At 34.5% G+C, this 17924-nt stretch overlaps 1 protein-coding gene and 1 pseudogene across 2 annotated transcripts; one reads left to right on the forward strand and one right to left on the reverse strand.

The window, feature by feature from the left end:
* Positions 1 to 7463: 7463 nt before the first annotated feature.
* LOC129301111 (ACT domain-containing protein ACR10-like) lies at positions 7464 to 10587 on the forward strand. Of its 2 annotated transcripts, none has more exons than XM_054939686.1 (6): positions 7464 to 7894; positions 8246 to 8464; positions 8778 to 8883; positions 9276 to 9612; positions 9748 to 10032; positions 10133 to 10272. In XM_054939686.1, the coding sequence occupies exons 1-6, from the start codon at positions 7741 to 7743 to the stop codon at positions 10136 to 10138; spliced, it is 1107 nt and encodes a 368-aa protein (XP_054795661.1). In that variant the 5' UTR covers positions 7464 to 7740; the 3' UTR covers positions 10139 to 10272. The 2 variants fall into 2 exon arrangements, with proteins under 2 accessions (XP_054795661.1, XP_054795660.1); XM_054939685.1 differs by having other exon boundaries at positions 7478 to 7894; positions 10143 to 10587.
* Positions 10588 to 14176: 3589 nt separating this feature from the next.
* Positions 14177 to 17106, reverse strand: LOC129301112 (uncharacterized; annotated as a pseudogene).
* Positions 17107 to 17924: the final 818 nt, after the last annotated feature.

Here is a 17924-nt window from a genome sequence, read left to right on the forward strand (position 1 = left end):
TACAAATAATTTTGTATCTCCAAAAACAATTTCCAAAATTTTAAAATTGCCCAATACCACGTTTAACTCATGCGCAATTGTATGCAAGAGCTCATGTCTCCTCTAAGCCCATTTATTAGTCTAAGTTCACATCTTAGTATCTATAAACTAAGGCCTTCATTTATTTGAGCAATATGGGACTTTCATTTTTGACACAATTGTAATAATCCCCCACATGTGTCAAAAGGATTACTATTATCTGAGTTATTCTCACGGAAGATAATCACTTCAAATTTGGTGTCTTTCGACTTGAACCAAACCTAAACTAATAAAACTTAACACACAGAAAAGTTGGTGTAACTTTGTTATTGAACCAACAGATCTTGGTTGTGTGCTAGAGATCTTATTAGTTGGATTATACCCCCACAATTTCCATTGTTATCGCGATTTTGCACGTTATCGGCCATGCGCGTGCCTGGTTTTAACAAAATGCTCTAGAGATTTTGCCACGATCTCATAGGAGCGGCCCCACTCCACATTCGTATAGGTGTTTTCATCAAGTGTATCTGCAATGAATACACCATCCATAAGGACTATAAAAAACATTAAGAGCTTTCGCTCAGCCTCCGATCAATGCATTCTAGCACTTTCTCAGGCCATAGGAAGGGACAAAAAATTCAATGCTAGCAAAACTGACAAGTGACTTGTTCTTACCCATTGAACCTTCTTCATGGGATCTCCAATCACAAAGGTTGGGTTGCCATCACTGTTAATTTCAAACAGGCTTAAGTCCCATTCCCCTCGACGTTTCAATAATAGATTTCTTCCCCAAGGGCTTAGTTAATGGATTCGTCAGATTTACATCTGATCTCACATAATCGATTGAGATAATTCTCCCTTTTAGCATGCTTAATTGTATCTTAAACGATATTTATATATGCCATTGTTCTCTTTACAATGATTATTACCATTTAGCAATCACAAATCATCGACATGGCTTGTGTCGGTTTTACTCATAGTAGAATATTCACTGAAAATTTTCTCAACTACTCAGCCTCATTGTTAGGCAACTTCAGAGTAATAAACTCTGGCTCAAATAACATTTTATTTGGTTACTAATAGATTTTTCCCCACCTGAATTTAAATTCGGTTAACATCATTGTATTGTATTCATACAATGGAAATCTATTATACATGATATCAACATTTATGGTATCCCTCAAATACTCTTTTGTCTCATGCTCTTGTAAGACTTAATCTCCATGCAACATATATTATGGGATTAACACTTATTAATGCTACAAACTCACAAATTTGCGCATCCACAAATTGAGCAACAAAATTATATCATTTTTTTTAAATGATATATCAACCTCATAAGAATTCATTGACACTACGTGTCAGTTTTATACAATAAAATAATTACTTAGCTGATCTCTAGCAACTTAACCTCCAATCCAGTTTCAAATTAATTAGCTTGGACTCTACTATGGTCCTATCATTATATTTTGATCTCATCACTACCAATGGTGGATAATCACTAGTGGGTTTTCTCACACAAATTTATAACTCAGTAAACATCTACGTATTTTATACAGTGGGAATCTACTATTCTCAAAAAAATAGTTATCTCATGGGATTATAACACATAAACAAATCATTATTCATAATAATGAATATTTGTGTCAAAAAAAAATTAAATAGGTCATGGACCTATTTTTTTAAATATATTTATCTACACTAGAAAATGAGTAAATTTGTGCCATTATCATAATGCTTGTTGCAAGCCACACAAAATGATAAATCACAATTTTTGCATTTATGCAAATAATAAAGCTTCCATATAATATTTTTTCTAAATCATAATGTAGAACTATCATGGCATTTATAAAATGAGGCTAACCATATGGCACAACACAATTTTTAGAATCAAGCAAAATAATTTTGCTAAACACCCCCACATTTTTAAATATATTTCAACTACATGTATGAAAATTATTTAAATATTTTCCACAACTTATCAATAATAATTCTAATTAAATTAAAATTTTTTATAAATTTTAAATCCACCATAAATATAATATTCCATGCACATACTCCCACAATATGAATAAATAAGCCACAAAGCCTTCTCACCTTTCCAATAATATCAACAAATAAAATGTTGAAACACTAAATACATATCACATATTCAGACTAATACTTCCAGAACCTCATCGAAATATATATATATATATATATAAGTTCTTCAATGACAATTTGAGATTCCAACTCCAGCATTAAAAATAGACTCCAAGTCCATTCAACGACAACAATTAAATCCAAGGAAATAAAAAACTCAGAAAATCACAAATTGAATTTCACTTGGATTTAAAACAACCATCAATTAATTAAGCTTAGCAATCCAGCAAATTAAATATCTACCAACCCAAGAGGGAAGATCTAGTGCATAAATCAGGTTTCATATTCTTTCTTCCAATTATGATTAATCACAATTATGACACTCATAGTCATAAAATACATCACAAAATTAGATGCAAAAGTTTTCACAAATAGAACCTTTCAAATCTATCAAAGTAGAATTTCACGTAATTGTAAAATTCACCATAAATATATCAAGGCATGCATATAGCCCCACACTTTGGATAGTAATTTGTGAATTTTGATCAAGAAAATATTTTTTGGGCAACATCCAAAAAGCAGTGCAGTCTAGGCATCATGTCAGTTCTCATAAATTTACTACACATTGGCACCAAAATTTTGTCGCTTAATGCGCAAAATATTATCTAGCATTGAACTGTAAGATAACAATTATGCTTTAGACAACACTAATAAGTGCAGGAAATTATTGTATTATATAACCACTTTATAATAATTCATTCGCTTAATTGCAATTATTTAATTCACTGGAAATTGTTTCCATCTCTTGGCATGTACTAAGTATACTATCACAAAAAATAGTAACTTTTGCCAATTAAATAAAGCATCAAAAATTAATCCCAATATTTCCACATAACTGTCAATCAAATTATTTTAATATAATAAATTCTCATCATTGCAATTTATGAACCATTGCTTCAAAAAATTCTAGCCATATATTCCAAAATGAATGTAATATCAAAGCCTCTGGCATTGCTACGGTATAAAAATTATCACAATAAACTAGTAAAATAGTGGGTCACGCCTGAAAATATTCTCTACACCTAGAGACATTTTGAATGCTTCAGAAATAAAGGGCAACGTAAAAGTTTTACTAAAGAGTATAAACAATTACAAGACAAACATCAACCTCTGTTGTATAAATTTGATAAGCAATGTGTGTACGCAAGCATATAGAATAAGCGGCCAGTATAAGAATTCTACTTTTCATAAAGAGTAAAGTGATAAGAAGAAAGAACACGAAGGACTGAATATATACTTATCTGTAACCTAATCATCACTTAGATCACCCTCGATGGCCGAAGCGCTCATCCTCGCAGTTGCTTACTTAGCTTATTGGATAATTTTCTCAGCCTCGCGGTTCCTTAATGGCCTTCTTCAGCATTTTCTATTGGTGCTTACTCGAGAAACTGCCTATATCAGACAAAAATTCATCATTTTTGTCCTAGCCTAGAATATTCACCACCGAATCCCAATTTTCCTTGCTGCAGTCAATAGCTCTTAAGATTGTTGGCATTAGTAGGTAAAAATACAGTCTGAGTCGTGCCCGAGGACACTGTTCTTAAGAGCTATTCCGCTACACTGGGTTGATTAGCGGCAGCTCCCTAGGATTAAACAGACTCTTCCTACTGAAAGTAGGGACACAGAATAATAGAAATTCATAAAATAACCTCAGTTATATGCACAACAAAACAATGTGATAAAAGAGGAGAGAAAGGCTAAGAGCACAAAAGCTCCTTCAGAACATGTGGCAAGCACTGCCTTTTATAGGCAAATCTCATAATTTTCGGGCCATAAAGTCACCTTAATCACAATTAAAACGGTTTCAAATAATAATGATGTTTAAATTATACGTTACAAAATAATAAATAAACTTAAATAATAATAATTATTATTAATTTATAATAATTTTTTTTTAAATATTCAAAAATATTTTATAATATCTAACAGATAATAATTTTATGAAATATCAAATCTCAACTGTTTAAAAATAAATCTGATGGATGAGATGAAAAATGGAGAGAAAGTGGAGAGAGAAAAAATGTAAAGAAGCTGGGTCCGGCGTGATGAAGAGCGAGCACTCTGTGAAGTCCCTGTCAGCTCGTAAATATTTTATATATATATATATATATAGTTCAGGTTCCGGTTCTTCAAAAGAGTAACAATAAAATATTATGAAAGCAAAGCACTCACCAGTGCATCTGGTTCTGGCCTAACGTCTGTGAAATTTGTATATTCCATCATCGGATTCTTTATTGCCGCAGATTCTAAGTCTAATTTCCAGGCCCACCTCTCCCCCACTTCCCCAATTTGTTCTCTCTCTTTAAAAGCAAAAATTATTGGTACGCCCGCCATCCCTGACTCTCCCGATGTAGCCCTTATATTATATATACTCACGTTCCTTTATTTAATTTCGTAAATCTTATATTCCACCTCAACCCACCTGTTTATAGCTAGAATTAAAAATAAAGGCCGCACTCAGAGAGTGGTCCGTTTAAATTTATTTTATAACAGTTTGGGTTTAAAAAATGATATTTTTTTTAAATAAATTGAGCTTTTAAGCTTAACCCTGATAAACTATAAAAAATGGGCTCGAGTTTAGGCTACCCTTTAGATTCATTTTTTATTTTTTTCTAAAAAAATAAATATTTTTAATTTTTAAATTAAATTTAAACTTTAAAAATAAAATATATGTTTATACTTTAAATTAAAATTTTTATTATTTATTTTTAATTTTTAAACATTATAATTCATATTTTTAAAAAATATATAAAACATTGTAATTTAAAATTTTAATTTTTAAAATTCCAAAAAAATAATAATAAAAGTTTACGAGTCTAACTTTGAACTCTTTATGTAAGAGTCGAACTTTAAAAAATTAAGTATTTTAAAAAAATCAAGTTTAAAGGTTGCCCTTAAGGGCCGATCTTATATGAGTTGAATCCGCTCATTTTCTAACTCTATTTATAGCTTGTGAATTCAACTTGCGAGTAGTTTTATATACACACACATATATATACACATATATTTCTACGGTTAAATCTTCACTGTACCATAATTTGTCAATTAACATAATTGAAATAACGTGATTATTGAATTTCTGCCGCGAAGCAATTCTTTTTCTGCTTTACATAAATCAAGCATTTTAAGTTGATACATGCAGAGTATATACAGTATGGATAGATAAGATAAGACCCCCAAAGACGTGGATGTTTTGGGGAGCACCGGCATGAGTTGAATAAAGGAGGCGAGGTGGCGATGGGTGGGTTGCTCCTGGTGTCCGTACTTCCAGGAAGAAGCGCCGACGTATAATAATAATGATAATCATTTAAAAATATTTTTAAATAAACCCCACCTTCAATAAAATAATTTTTTACTTTTAAACTCACTTATTTTTTTTATATTTATTTTTATTAAATATCTTATAATAAATATAAAGCCATTATTAATAGAGATACTTTTTTAAAAAATTAATGATTATTTTTTAAAAAATTAAAAATATTTAATATTTTCAAATATTTAATTTTTAAAAAATATTTTATATTTTTAAATGAAGAGGGTGATAATAATAATGCAAAAAAGAGAATAATTAAAATTGGAACAAAGAAAGTAAAATGTCGACACCGCATCAGAGCAGGGGAGGCAAGCAAAGGAAGCCAGAAGGGTAGAAATCAGAAATGCACAAGAACGGGACATCCACTCGTGACTCATAGGGGTGAGCGTCGGTCGGTTCGGTTTTGGTTCAGTCTCAAAATATGCAGAACCGATCGATCGAATAACACTGAAAATGAAAACCGAATCGAACCGAACAAGGATCGAACCGAAATTTGATAATTCGGTTCGGTCGGTTAATTCGGTTTGTCGATTTGGGCCTATTTTTTAAATATTAAAACAAACAACACTATAAAATTGGGCCTTTTTTTCTATTCATTTTTTTCAATATGAGCCCATTCTAATTATACCCATATGACATAAAGCCCAAATATTATAAAGGCATGGATAATTAAATAAACAACCATAAATAAACACCGATGATCAAATAATAGCCTCATAATCCAGTCACAATACCTACTGATGAGAGTGACTGATTGAAATGGGGTTTCAAGTGATGTTATTATTTTTTATTCTTTATTAAAATAAAAAATAAAAATAAAAATAAAATAATTTATAAATTAATATAATTTATAAATTAATAATTATGTGTAATTCGGTCGGTTCGGTCTATTCGATTTTAAATTTTACTAACCGAATCGAACAGATCAACCAAAATATTTAAAATAAAAAAACTAAATCGAATCAAAAAATCAAATAGACCGAATCAAATAGACAAAATTAGATTCGATTCGGTTGGAATTTCGATTTCGATTCAGTTTTGCTCACCAGGACTCACCCAACCCTTTTCATACCTATCATTTTTTTTTGGGTTCAATCATGCCTGTCATTTATTTCTTACAAAAAAACCTTGGAGTACGGAATTTATTCCTAAAAAAGGCTTCAATGAGCACAATATTAATCGGTTTCTCTATCTGATATTAATTATGCACATTCTAATTCTAATTCTATATTCTTCATGTACCTCGTGAAATAAGAAAAGGATTTATGATGTCGCCAATTTTAACACCGAACTCCATATGCGATTCCCCACGTTTATACGATTAATGATAACGTTGGGAAGCAAAAAGATTGATAGTACCATATTATATATGTATATATATATATATATCGCCCAAATCCTCTGCCTCCCTCTCAACTAACGGTCACACCTGCATCCCTTTCGTGGAATCTATTTTTGGTGGGTGCCTTAACTCTTAATTTTTCTTACCTAACAAGTATTTCATGTGGTCTTATATAAATTGTGGATTTAATCAACTGGTTGTCAAAATACAGGCACAAAATTTAAGAAAGAACATTAAGTCACAATTTTACCTTTTGTTGTGCCATGTATCTTAATCCAAGGTTGATATAACTATGGAGAAATAATTGAAAGGTATTTTCATAAAATCATCGCCTTTAACTCGTCGATTTATTAAACATAAATTTTCAATCATCTATAAAATCATATGATTGTAATGCAGACACTCTCTAAATGAGAGGATTTGAGATACTCACAGAATTCAAATGCTTTTATAGGAAAGGATATTTTAAGTTTAAAGTATTTATTTGGTTAAAAAAGAAGACGGTATAAACTATAAAGTAATTATCATTACCATAATAACAATGATAATGATGACAATAATAATGAGCTGGGTTAGAAGGGTAGGGTGGCAGAAATGATATTTTATAGAATGATGCGGTCGTCGGCTCGTCGCTGTGCATCTATTATCAAGTGCGGAAATAGTCAAAACACACGAGATTGATAAAATGGAAACTCCAAGTGGGGGAAAGTATCGACAACGGATCCAAAGGCTCCATCACCAACCGCTCAAACATAAGCGAGAGAGACGCAAACCTCTGTCTCTCCCCTGTATCTTCTCTGCTCCTCCATCTGTGCTCGCACTGTAGAAAAAAGTTCTGCGAACACCTCATATTCCTCCCAGATTGTATAGCGTCAAATATCTTTAGAACTCTACCCAGAAGAACCAGTAGCACCCCGAGAACACTATGGGCATTTTGCACGACGACGTGGTGATTATTAGGGAACCCGAGAAAGAAGGCGACCCAACCGTTATTACTGTGAATTGTCCTGACAAGACTGGCTTGGGTTGCGATTTGTGTCGCATCATTCTCTTCTTCGGACTGAACATTGTCAGGGGAGGTAACTCAGTTTTCATATTCCTTTCACTCTTGCGCTTAAACCATTCTTACTCTTTCTTTTCCTTTGCTTAGACCCTCCAACAAGTTTCTGGAAATAATGGATTTGGATTCCATTTAAATAAAATTAAAAAGAACTTTTTATTTTTTCTTCTTTGTTTTGGTTGTTGCTATCGATTTGAGAGCTGGGAAATATGGTTGTGGGCTGCTTTGGGTTAACCGCCCGGTGCCTGCTTGATGAAACCGACGTAAATTAGAGAATCAGTGAGCGGTATTTCATTTTGGATTCGACCCTGCGAAGCAAGTTTCAAACATGTCAGACTGATCCTCTTTTGTTTATTTTGATGCAACGAAGACGTATCAACCGATGGGAGATGGTGCTACATAGTATTCTGGGTGAATGGGAAGCCAGAAACGAGGTGGAACTTGTTATTAAATAGGCTAATTGCTGCGTGCCCATCTTGTTCTTCTGCTTCCGGGATTTCTTACTACCGCTCTGAACCGCAACCTCCCAAGCCTCCAGACGTCTTCCTATTAAAGTTCTGTTGCTATGATCGTAAAGGGCTTTTACATGGTAATTTTTAGAACTTTATTTTCGAATCCACATCTTGAATTATCAATCTTCTGGTTGTTGTCTTGCTGATTGTGAATCGGGACTATTATTGACTGGTCCTAGACGACTTCCTTCTTAGCAGTTGATATCATTCCATTTCTTTTCTTTCTGCTTCTCGACAAATCTGTACGTTTTCCAATTCTATTTCCTTACTGTGTATTGTTTAGGGAATAAAGGGGGGGGGGGTGCGCTTCCTGAATCTACAGAACCTTCCTGAATATGTTGGTGATGAATTTTACACGCAAATAATTAAATTTTTTTATTACGGTGACAGATGTTACAGAGGTTCTATGTGAACTGGAGCTTACCATAAAGAAAGTGAAGGTATCTACCACACCCGATGGAAAAGTGATGGATCTGTTTTTCATCACTGATACCAGGTTGGCAACCGCCTTATGCTGTCATTTTCTGTCCCCTTGTTGTTTCTTCATTTCAATTGAAGTCTCATTTTGATTTACTCATACTGGATTTTTGGATAAAAAATAAAGCTTGAGTGGGATTTACGTTTAGAAACTCCAAAAGAATCAGTCCAATGCAACTTTTTGCAGACTTGTATAGTGATCCCATTCTATCCTTTAAAAAATTCTGCATCTGTTCAAGGAAATGCACTGCAAATTTTCCGGTCTTTTAAATATTTGATGGTTTTCTCCAGAAGATTTGGGATGTGATTTAGGACAATTTGAAGCAAAGTAGCTGTGTACAAAATGTCTATTGGATGACAACTCAGTCTCCTATAGCCTTTTAGTGTTGTAATATTTCGCCTTTATATCAGGGAGCTTTTGCATACAGAAAAGAGGAAGGAAGACACAATTGAACAGTTGAGGGCCATAATGGGGGATGTCGTAGTTAGTATTGACATTGAATTGGTCGGCCCAGAAATCAGTAGTTGCTCTCAGGCATCTTCGTTCCTTCCAACTGAAATCAGAGAGTATGATTTTGACATGGAATTGTCTGATTCAGTCAGAAGTGTAACTCTCACATCTGAGAGTGTTTCTATCACGATGGACAACCAGCTGAGCCCTTCACTCACGCTTGTCCAAATCATGTGCCAAGATCACAAAGGCCTTCTTTATGACATAATGAGAACTCTCAAGGATTACAACATTCAGGTACATGCGCTAAATCTGAAACTTGATACATGATGTATGTCTTCAGTCTTCTCTGCATTTGACAGTGTCCCAGTTTTGTGGATAACGGCATCTATTTAATATCTGTATAAATCTAATGGTGTAATGGTGAGGCAGATCTCTTATGGGAGGTTCTCAATAAAATCAAGAGGAAAATGTGAGATAGACTTGTTCATAATGCAAGCAGATGGGAAAAAGATAGTGGACCCTAACAAGCAGAGGTCCTTGTCTTCTCGCCTCAGGATGGAGCTGATTCGTCCTCTCAGAGTAGCAGTGGCAAGCAGGGGTCCTGATACGGAGCTTATGGTGGCAAACCCTGTGGAGTTGTCTGGCAAGGGAAGACCTCTTGTTTTTTATGACATTACTCACGCTCTCAAGAAGCTTGGCATCTGCATCTTTTCGGTACTTACATCCTCTCTATGCTCCAAAACAAAAGTGGCGTCTCCTTTATGTGTTACTCATACTGGTTCTTTACTATAGAATAATATAAATAAAATGAAAGTGTTGAACAGGCTGAAATTGGAAGACATGCGATTGGAGACCGAGAGTGGGAAGTATATAGAGTTTTGCTTGATGAAGGGGAAGGCTTGAGCGTTGCGAGGAACAAGATTGAGGAAGGAGTTTGGAGAATGTTGATGGGTTGGGAAAAATGAACCATGCTTGCCGACGCTGTCCCTTTTGGAAGGACCTTTATATGTACAGTAGTGTAATTTGGTCTGCCACTATATAGCTATCGTTAGATGTAATTGTGAAATAAATGTTGTGAAAATGTTTAGAATTTGATATAGTTTTAAAGAGCTGCTGTATTTTTCTAACATGGTGTACAGAAATGAGTAGATAAAGGAACAACTAGATTAAAAAGGGCGGAGTACAATACAAGAAGCTTATTGTAGATGTAAGTGAACTGCTGTAACTTGGTAAATACAAGTTAATGCATGTATTCAACTCTTTCTTCTCCCTGTAGTCTATAATATATTTATGTACACACACACATTGCTAATAACCTGGTGCTTAATCTGTCCGCGACCAGTGGCGCTAGTTACACCATCTTCATTGATGGCACTTATGTGTGACGGTCTATATTTGCGGCTGTTCCTGAAGTACCCTGCATGTGATTGTTAAGGGATCCGTTGTCCGCATAAATGACTGTCCAGACTCAAAGATTTGTCCAAGATTTGATTGCTCCACTGTCGTGTGGTCCTCGGTTTCATAAACAACGATCGAGGATGTAAGGCCTCAAAAAGTTCCAATTCCAAAGCTTTCATTTTCAGATTTAAAGAGGGTGTTGGGGCTTAGACTTTGGCCAGTTATCTCCTGCCCGTGTGGACGTCAAATTACAGACTTAAATTCTTTGAATGATTATTACATGCCCCAAGATAATCCTCCGTGGTTGTTTGCCTTGAGATATTTTACGCGACGTCCCACTGGTCATGGATTGTGATTGCAGATATTCTATCCGTTCTAGTCATCCCGTGTAGAGTTATCGACTACAAACACGCCAAACACAGATGTCCAGGTGCAGTTCATATTACACGCTGTGGATTTTTTTTTTTTTTGAATTTGTTGACAATAGGGAAAAACCTCTTATAAGGTGGTGTGACCTAAAAAATTCTCCTCGTTTCCATCAGGATCTCATTTTTAAAGATTTTCTGTCTGTCATGGCGTTTGTCAGCATCAAAAAAGAAGTTTGACATGGACAAGATTCCTGGATGTTTTTGACGAAAAACAGTGCTGCTCTATTTGATGTAGTTGCCATTGACAGTTGGACACGTTTTGCTCTTCTCCGTTTTTCTTTTTCCCCATTTTCCAAGACGGTTGTCTTTTGAGTTGTCCTTATTTTTGTCCATTTCAACAAGTGAGGAGACCTAAAAAAAAATATCTGTTGACATTAATCATGATGCAGAAGAAAGAGCAAGTTTGTTTATGATATTTTTTAGGGAAAATATCGGGGAGCACCCTCGTGTAATTTAATCTCAGTCAAGATTTTTAAAATTTTAAAATTTCACTGCATGTACAGAGAATAAAATAAAATTAAAGAACTGATTAAATGATTTTATTGACCCCTGGAATTAAGTATATGAATAATCCATACAAGAAAATTAATAATTAATGCATGAAAAAATGATTAATTGATATAAATAAAATTTGCAACTCTTATTAATATCATAACATCACTATAGATTGACAACTCTCATTCCATCTACATTAATTATTCATTCTTCATATATATAGTTGTTCATTTTTTAACATAAGTTATTTATACACCTAACTTACTTATATATATTCATAATGATGTTATGTTGTTAATGGGAGTTGTAAATTTCATATGCATCAATTGTTTATTTTTATACATCAATTGTTCATTTTTCTCTACAAATTGTTCATACACCTAGTTTCATTGGGATAATAAGGTCATTTTAATTAACTCTTTAATCTCTTGTATGTGTAGTGAAATTTCAAAATCTTAATGGTTTTGACTGAAATTAAATCAGCTCATTGGGTCCTCATTGAGATTTTCCTATCTTTTACACTTGGATTTAGTGGACCATGCGATTTATCCCTGAAAAACTACGAATAAATCATACTCCCTGCCTTCGAAAATCTAAAGCATTTTTTGGAGGGAATAGATATTTAAAAATATAAATATTAGTATTTCAATAAAAAGTATGCATAATAAATAAATAAATTTGTATTATTTTAAAGTGAAAATTCTCTATCAAATAAATATAAATATAAAAATATAATATTTTTAAAATAATTAACTATTTTATTAGAAGACATAATTTAATTAAAATATTTTATTTTTTTTAACGAAGGAAATACCCGTCTTCTTGTTATCTTTCGCAAATTGGGAACAGATCTTCTCATTGTCTCATTTCTTAGTTTTCTCTCTGAAAATCCTATATTTATAAATAATTCATCGGTCTATAATGTGCCACGTCTCAAGGATTTTTTTTTAAAGGAGAATGGCTGTAAAGTGAAAAAAAAAAAAGAAATTAATGATAATTAAATCTTGATAAAAATTTCTGCAAAATGAGTTATAAAAAATTGATTCAAACAATTATATTTAAAAAAAAAAACCCATTTTAATGGCCAACCCTCATCGCCGCTATAGAATTACTGGTAACAATGAAGCAAATTTATCTTTCAAAGTGATCAAGGAAGGATTTGATCATATAATCCTTGACCACCTAAAAATTTGGTGGCCACCAAGCCTATTTAATTATATTGGTGGAATATATATATATTATAGATACATACTTCTCTTCGTTAAAAATATAAGGCATTTTTTAACTGAATTTCACTCTCCGATAAAAATAGTCCCGACTTTTTAACTAAGCCTATCTTTCTATATTTATCTCTAGTAGGACCCTATAATAAATATAAAGTCATTATCAATAGAAAGACTTTTGAAAAAAAAAAGAAACAATGATTACATTTCGAAATATTAAAAAATATATTTTTATTTTTAAACATTCAACTCCTTAAAAAATACTTATATTTGAAAACGGAAGAAGTATAGAGTAACCCAAGCTAAAAACCATTTCCATATTATAATATAAGGTGTATGTCGTTAATTTCAAAAGTTAGTTTTAAAACACGAATGAAATTGCTAATGAAATACTACCACTTATATAATCAGGTTCATCTTATCAATTTGTTTAACTTATCAAAGCGAAAAATGTATTGTCAAAATTGGAATGAATATTTGTTAATAAATGACTAACAAGTGCACAATTAAATCCACATACAGTGTTTTCTAATTTGTTAAAACCCAAATTGATTGTTGTTAATTTGAATGAGTGGTGTTAAAACTTGAATGACTTATTTTTTATACAGGAGAACACTTGTTTCATTAGACTCGGTGTCATCATTCATCAATAATAAGTATATATCCATTTGAGTTTTGACAATAACTCATTTAAATTAACAATAAGTAATTGGAGCTTTAACAACAATTCATTAGACTTGTGTTGTCAATAATCAATAATAAATATACATTTAGGTTTTGACAACAACTTATTTGAGATTTACAACAATTATTCAAGTTTTAATAAATTATAAAAATTAATAGGATGTATTTAATTGTATAAATGTTAGTTTTTCATCAATAAGTATCTATTTTAATTTTGACAAATTCATTTAAAATTAACAACAATCTATTCGAGTTTTAACAAGTTAAAAAAAATTAATATAATGAGCTTAATTATATAAATATTAATTTTTTATTATAAATATTCATTTAAATTTTAAAACAACTTATTCATGTTAACAATGCCGTTAGATTATACGAATAATCAAGAGTACACATTCAGAGTACCAATTTCACAGCCTAATTTGACAGAGATATTAATGCATGAGAATGCACCAGTACTTTTACCCGGATCTCTGAAACTTTTACCCGGTGGATTTTCTTGAGCATATCACACGAATGTTTTATTTTTTTTTAAATTTATTTTCTTTATATTTTAAAGTAATACCAACACCTCACACGTTTCGTTGGCACTTCACCGAAGTAATACTTGAGGGGATCCATCTAGCTAGATTCATTTCTTTCATATCATAAAACAAAGGAACACTTGCATGTTATATCGATAGATACACTCCTAGCCACGCACAACACGGAAATATAATACAGTAACAAGCCAGCAGGAATTTCCCTGGAACAAACTCTCAAGACATTCTCGACTCTATCCTAGCTTCTTGACTTACAGCTTCCAATAAATTCCAATTCTGTGGCATATTTCCGGCAATCACAGCCCAGAATGTGATCTCTGCAAATATGACATATAAGAGGGTTCCCCACTCTCTCTGAGCGCCACACATCCACGAATACATGCTTTTGAATCCAGTGTACCTATTTTCATTACGTCAAATCTACTTAGCTTCTACTTCAAATAAACGGGTTGAAATTTGTACCATGAATCAAGGGACATTGATGGTGCCTCTTACCAGCGAGTGTTTTGGCTCTTTATAATACCTCCGTTCACAAATGCAGCGAAGATGCCCTGAGCTGCCATGACATACACCAGCATTGCGTTCAGGCCTATCCACTCCAAGAACAAGAATGGAGTCCGAAATCCCCAGACATCGATCTGCGTACGAGGGAGAGATTGAAGCAAAGTGACAAGGTCGAAGTTTCTCTATTTATTTTTCAGAAGAGAAAAGTAATGCTTATTTAGTACCAGCAAGTAAAAGCCAGAGAACACAATTCCAGCTGCGCCGGCTGTGAAACAAAACGTAGCTGAAGCTGGAGAGTTGCTTGTTCAGTGGATGATAGCTGCATTATTCCATGTAAAACTTTGTAGGATCCATCGAATTTATTTCAAGAGGTACGTAAATGTCTCAGTAGCTTACCATCTGTGAATGAAGAATTATGGCAACCACTAGTAACACGATTGCCATGGAGACCCATGCTTGAGCCTTTCTGAATGACGCTGCCCAAATGTTCACGTTTGTGTAGTTCAATAACTTGCTCGTACATAAATATGTGATTTTTGGTGAGTAGGGAAAAGTCTGTAACCTTAAAGGAATCAATACGTGCCCATAATGGATGCCGATGGTGCCAGAGAGGATAGCTGATATTGAACTAATCACAAGGAAAACAACTATTAAATCGATGTTTAATTGATCAACCACATCTAATGACTAGATTCATATAAAGTTTTTCACTCTTATTTCCGTTGTATCCCCAAAAAAAAAAAAAGTTATTCACTCTGGTTTTTGGAGCGAGTGGGAAAAGAAAATAACCTCAACAAGCCTTCGGGTTCAAAGGGAGCATGACACCAAGCTGGAGCATCATGACGAAAAGGACCTTGAGCAGGGAGCTCAATGTGCAAGCCTACATGCATAAAAATAGAGAATTAGAAGAGGGATTGAAATTGTCTGACCTTAAACAAAGGTGTGTAGAGTGGTGGGCAGGTGTTGATGAAGGGGGAAATGAAGAGATATGGTCATGACATATTCAAATTTACAAGTTCACCTTCAAGCGAATCCAAACAGGCTGAGAATAGAGATGATTAACCCCCCAAACTTGTCGATCCACGTATCCCACAGCGTTACATGCAGGCCCCACGTGTCCTCTCATCCCGCAAATCACCTAATAAATCGGAAAAATAAAGAAACAAAAAATAAAATAACACAACCACCACCAGAAAATACATGCGTCGTGTGTCTCCGCGAGAGAGAGAGAGAGAGAGAGTGTGTATACGGTGTATTTCTTTGGTTCGCCTTGACTATGATCGACGAAACTCCAATCCGGACACATAGAGCGCGAAGGTCGTGACCATGTAAATGATGAACGCCACAAAGCCCCCAATCCTAGGCCATGCATTTCAGTCAAATTCGGGATATAAATTCTAGAGCCTGAAGTTGTGAATAATGCGGAAACGTGTTGTGTTCTTACCATTGCCATCGATAGGCCGTAAAAATGGAGAGGTGTCCAGGGCTCAAGGTGGTCGGTCTAAGCTTGTGGTGATTGTCTCATCAGAGCTACGAAACAGTATACAAGCGCTATTCTCTGCACTCATATTAAAGTGGCCATTCAACAAACCAGAAAATAGAATCACATGGTGTCCTGTTTATTTTATAATTTCCAAACCTGGAGAATGCCACACCACCGGATGAATTTCATGTCGACTCCATAGGAAAGATCATCAGAGCATGAGAGTATCCGCCTGTAGTGTTTTACATACGTTCTCATATAATCAGTGCATTTAACGGAGCATGTTCTTTATTCAAAGCTTATTACACTTGAGGACTTCTTATTTATACCTTGCAGAAGAATACCCCAAAAGAGAAGCTTCAAGGTCCTAAGGATTATCTTTTTTCCGCATCCTTCATCTTGGGCACTCTCTGTGTATTTAATTCATTGTCAGGCACAATATTATCACTGATATGTTTTGAAAGAATTTAATTGTTCAGACTACGTGAATGAGCCGCGACAGTACTTGTCCCCAGACACAATATTGCCAAGTTGTGATCGATCACATAAATTTAGGCTGATCGGTTTGAAGAAAAACGCGTGCATATTAGTTCTGACTTTGGAATATAAAACGAGAGCGGTGAGGGAAAATTAACAACGAGTTTTACCTTGAGAGCAAGGGCTATGGCAACCCCGACAATGAAAGAAAGAAAGGCATGACAAAATAGCCAATGTACACCCATTCCACGGGGAGTGATCGATTCGAGGATAGCTCCACCAGCATCGTCCACCAGTATCATCAAACAAACCGAAACATACTTCAAAGCCACGATTGAAATAATATATACCCCATGAATTAGAACAGGTAGACTAACCACCACGGTGAGGCCTCTGAATGCGTCCAAGGTTGCAATCCTCTTTGGCTTCTGCCTCCCAGCGGCTGCTCCTGCTGTATTTGCCGAACGGGTGCCATCACTCTCCACCAGAGGTGCTCTTGCGTCTTTCTGATGGTCGAGCTCATCTTTAATGAGCCCTTCAATCATGGTTCTCATCCGTATTCCGTAGCCCTTCTTCCATTCTCTTAGCTTCAACATCCATGGCTACTTCAATATCAGTCGACGCCCTTCTCTCCGTAGAGTCAAAAGGTATCCAGAGAGTACTGGCAATAAATAATTGGCTTCGCACAGAGTACTGGCAATAAATAATTACAGAGGGAGCAACAGAGTAAGAGGCCGGCCGAATTGGCTCGCTCTCATATTCATTGATGTGGGGTGGGACATAACATATATAGAGACTCTGGTGCTCACGGATTAATTAATATTAACACAAGAGAGAGGAGGCAGATTAAAGGCTTCTTTCATGAACACTAAAAGGCGGAAACATGGCCCACCACGTGATTGAATGCAATATGAAGTGATCGATCGTGTTAGATTAGAAGTAGTATAGTTCAGACTTCGAGTCTGGAATTAAAGAAACAATCAACAAACAGAAAAGAAGCCTCTCCCGAAAAAAGAAGAAAAGAAAAGAAAAGAAAGCTGGGTTGGTTTTTACTATTGGATAATCTAATCCAGCCCGTGTTTTGTTTTTCTTCCTGTCGCTGGCTAGTTTCGCAGTTCTCTAATGATTAATTAATGATCCATGTGTGTGTCTCATTTCGAATCCTAAAATTAGTTTTGCTTTTCGGTTAGAGAGATGATCACAAATAAATGTGTAGTTAAATAGCGGAGCAAACCAAACTGCGTGGACTGGGACGATGTTGTTGGCGGGGCCCACCTTAGCTCTCTTTCCCCTTACCTTACATAGGAGTCGTGATGTGCCGGGCATTCGATTTCATAGTTCTTGCCAATGGACAGGGCAGGTCACGTCACGC

This window comes from Prosopis cineraria, unplaced genomic scaffold (genome assembly GCF_029017545.1).
Source record: "Prosopis cineraria cultivar Desert tree isolate PC_DT_omini unplaced genomic scaffold, ASM2901754v1 PC1901, whole genome shotgun sequence".
NCBI lineage: Eukaryota > Viridiplantae > Streptophyta > Magnoliopsida > Fabales > Fabaceae > Prosopis > Prosopis cineraria.

Bases quoted from the DNA above. Each gene is read 5' to 3' on its own strand.
- LOC129301111 (XM_054939685.1), top strand. From the start codon at position 7,741: ATGGGCATTTTGCACGACGACGTGGTGATTATTAGGGAACCCGAGAAA. The intron at 8,465-8,777 runs GTAATTTTTAGA...TTACGGTGACAG, and splicing joins TCGTAAAGGGCTTTTACATG to ATGTTACAGAGGTTCTATGT. The intron at 8,884-9,275 runs GTTGGCAACCGC...CCTTTATATCAG, and splicing joins TTTTTCATCACTGATACCAG to GGAGCTTTTGCATACAGAAA.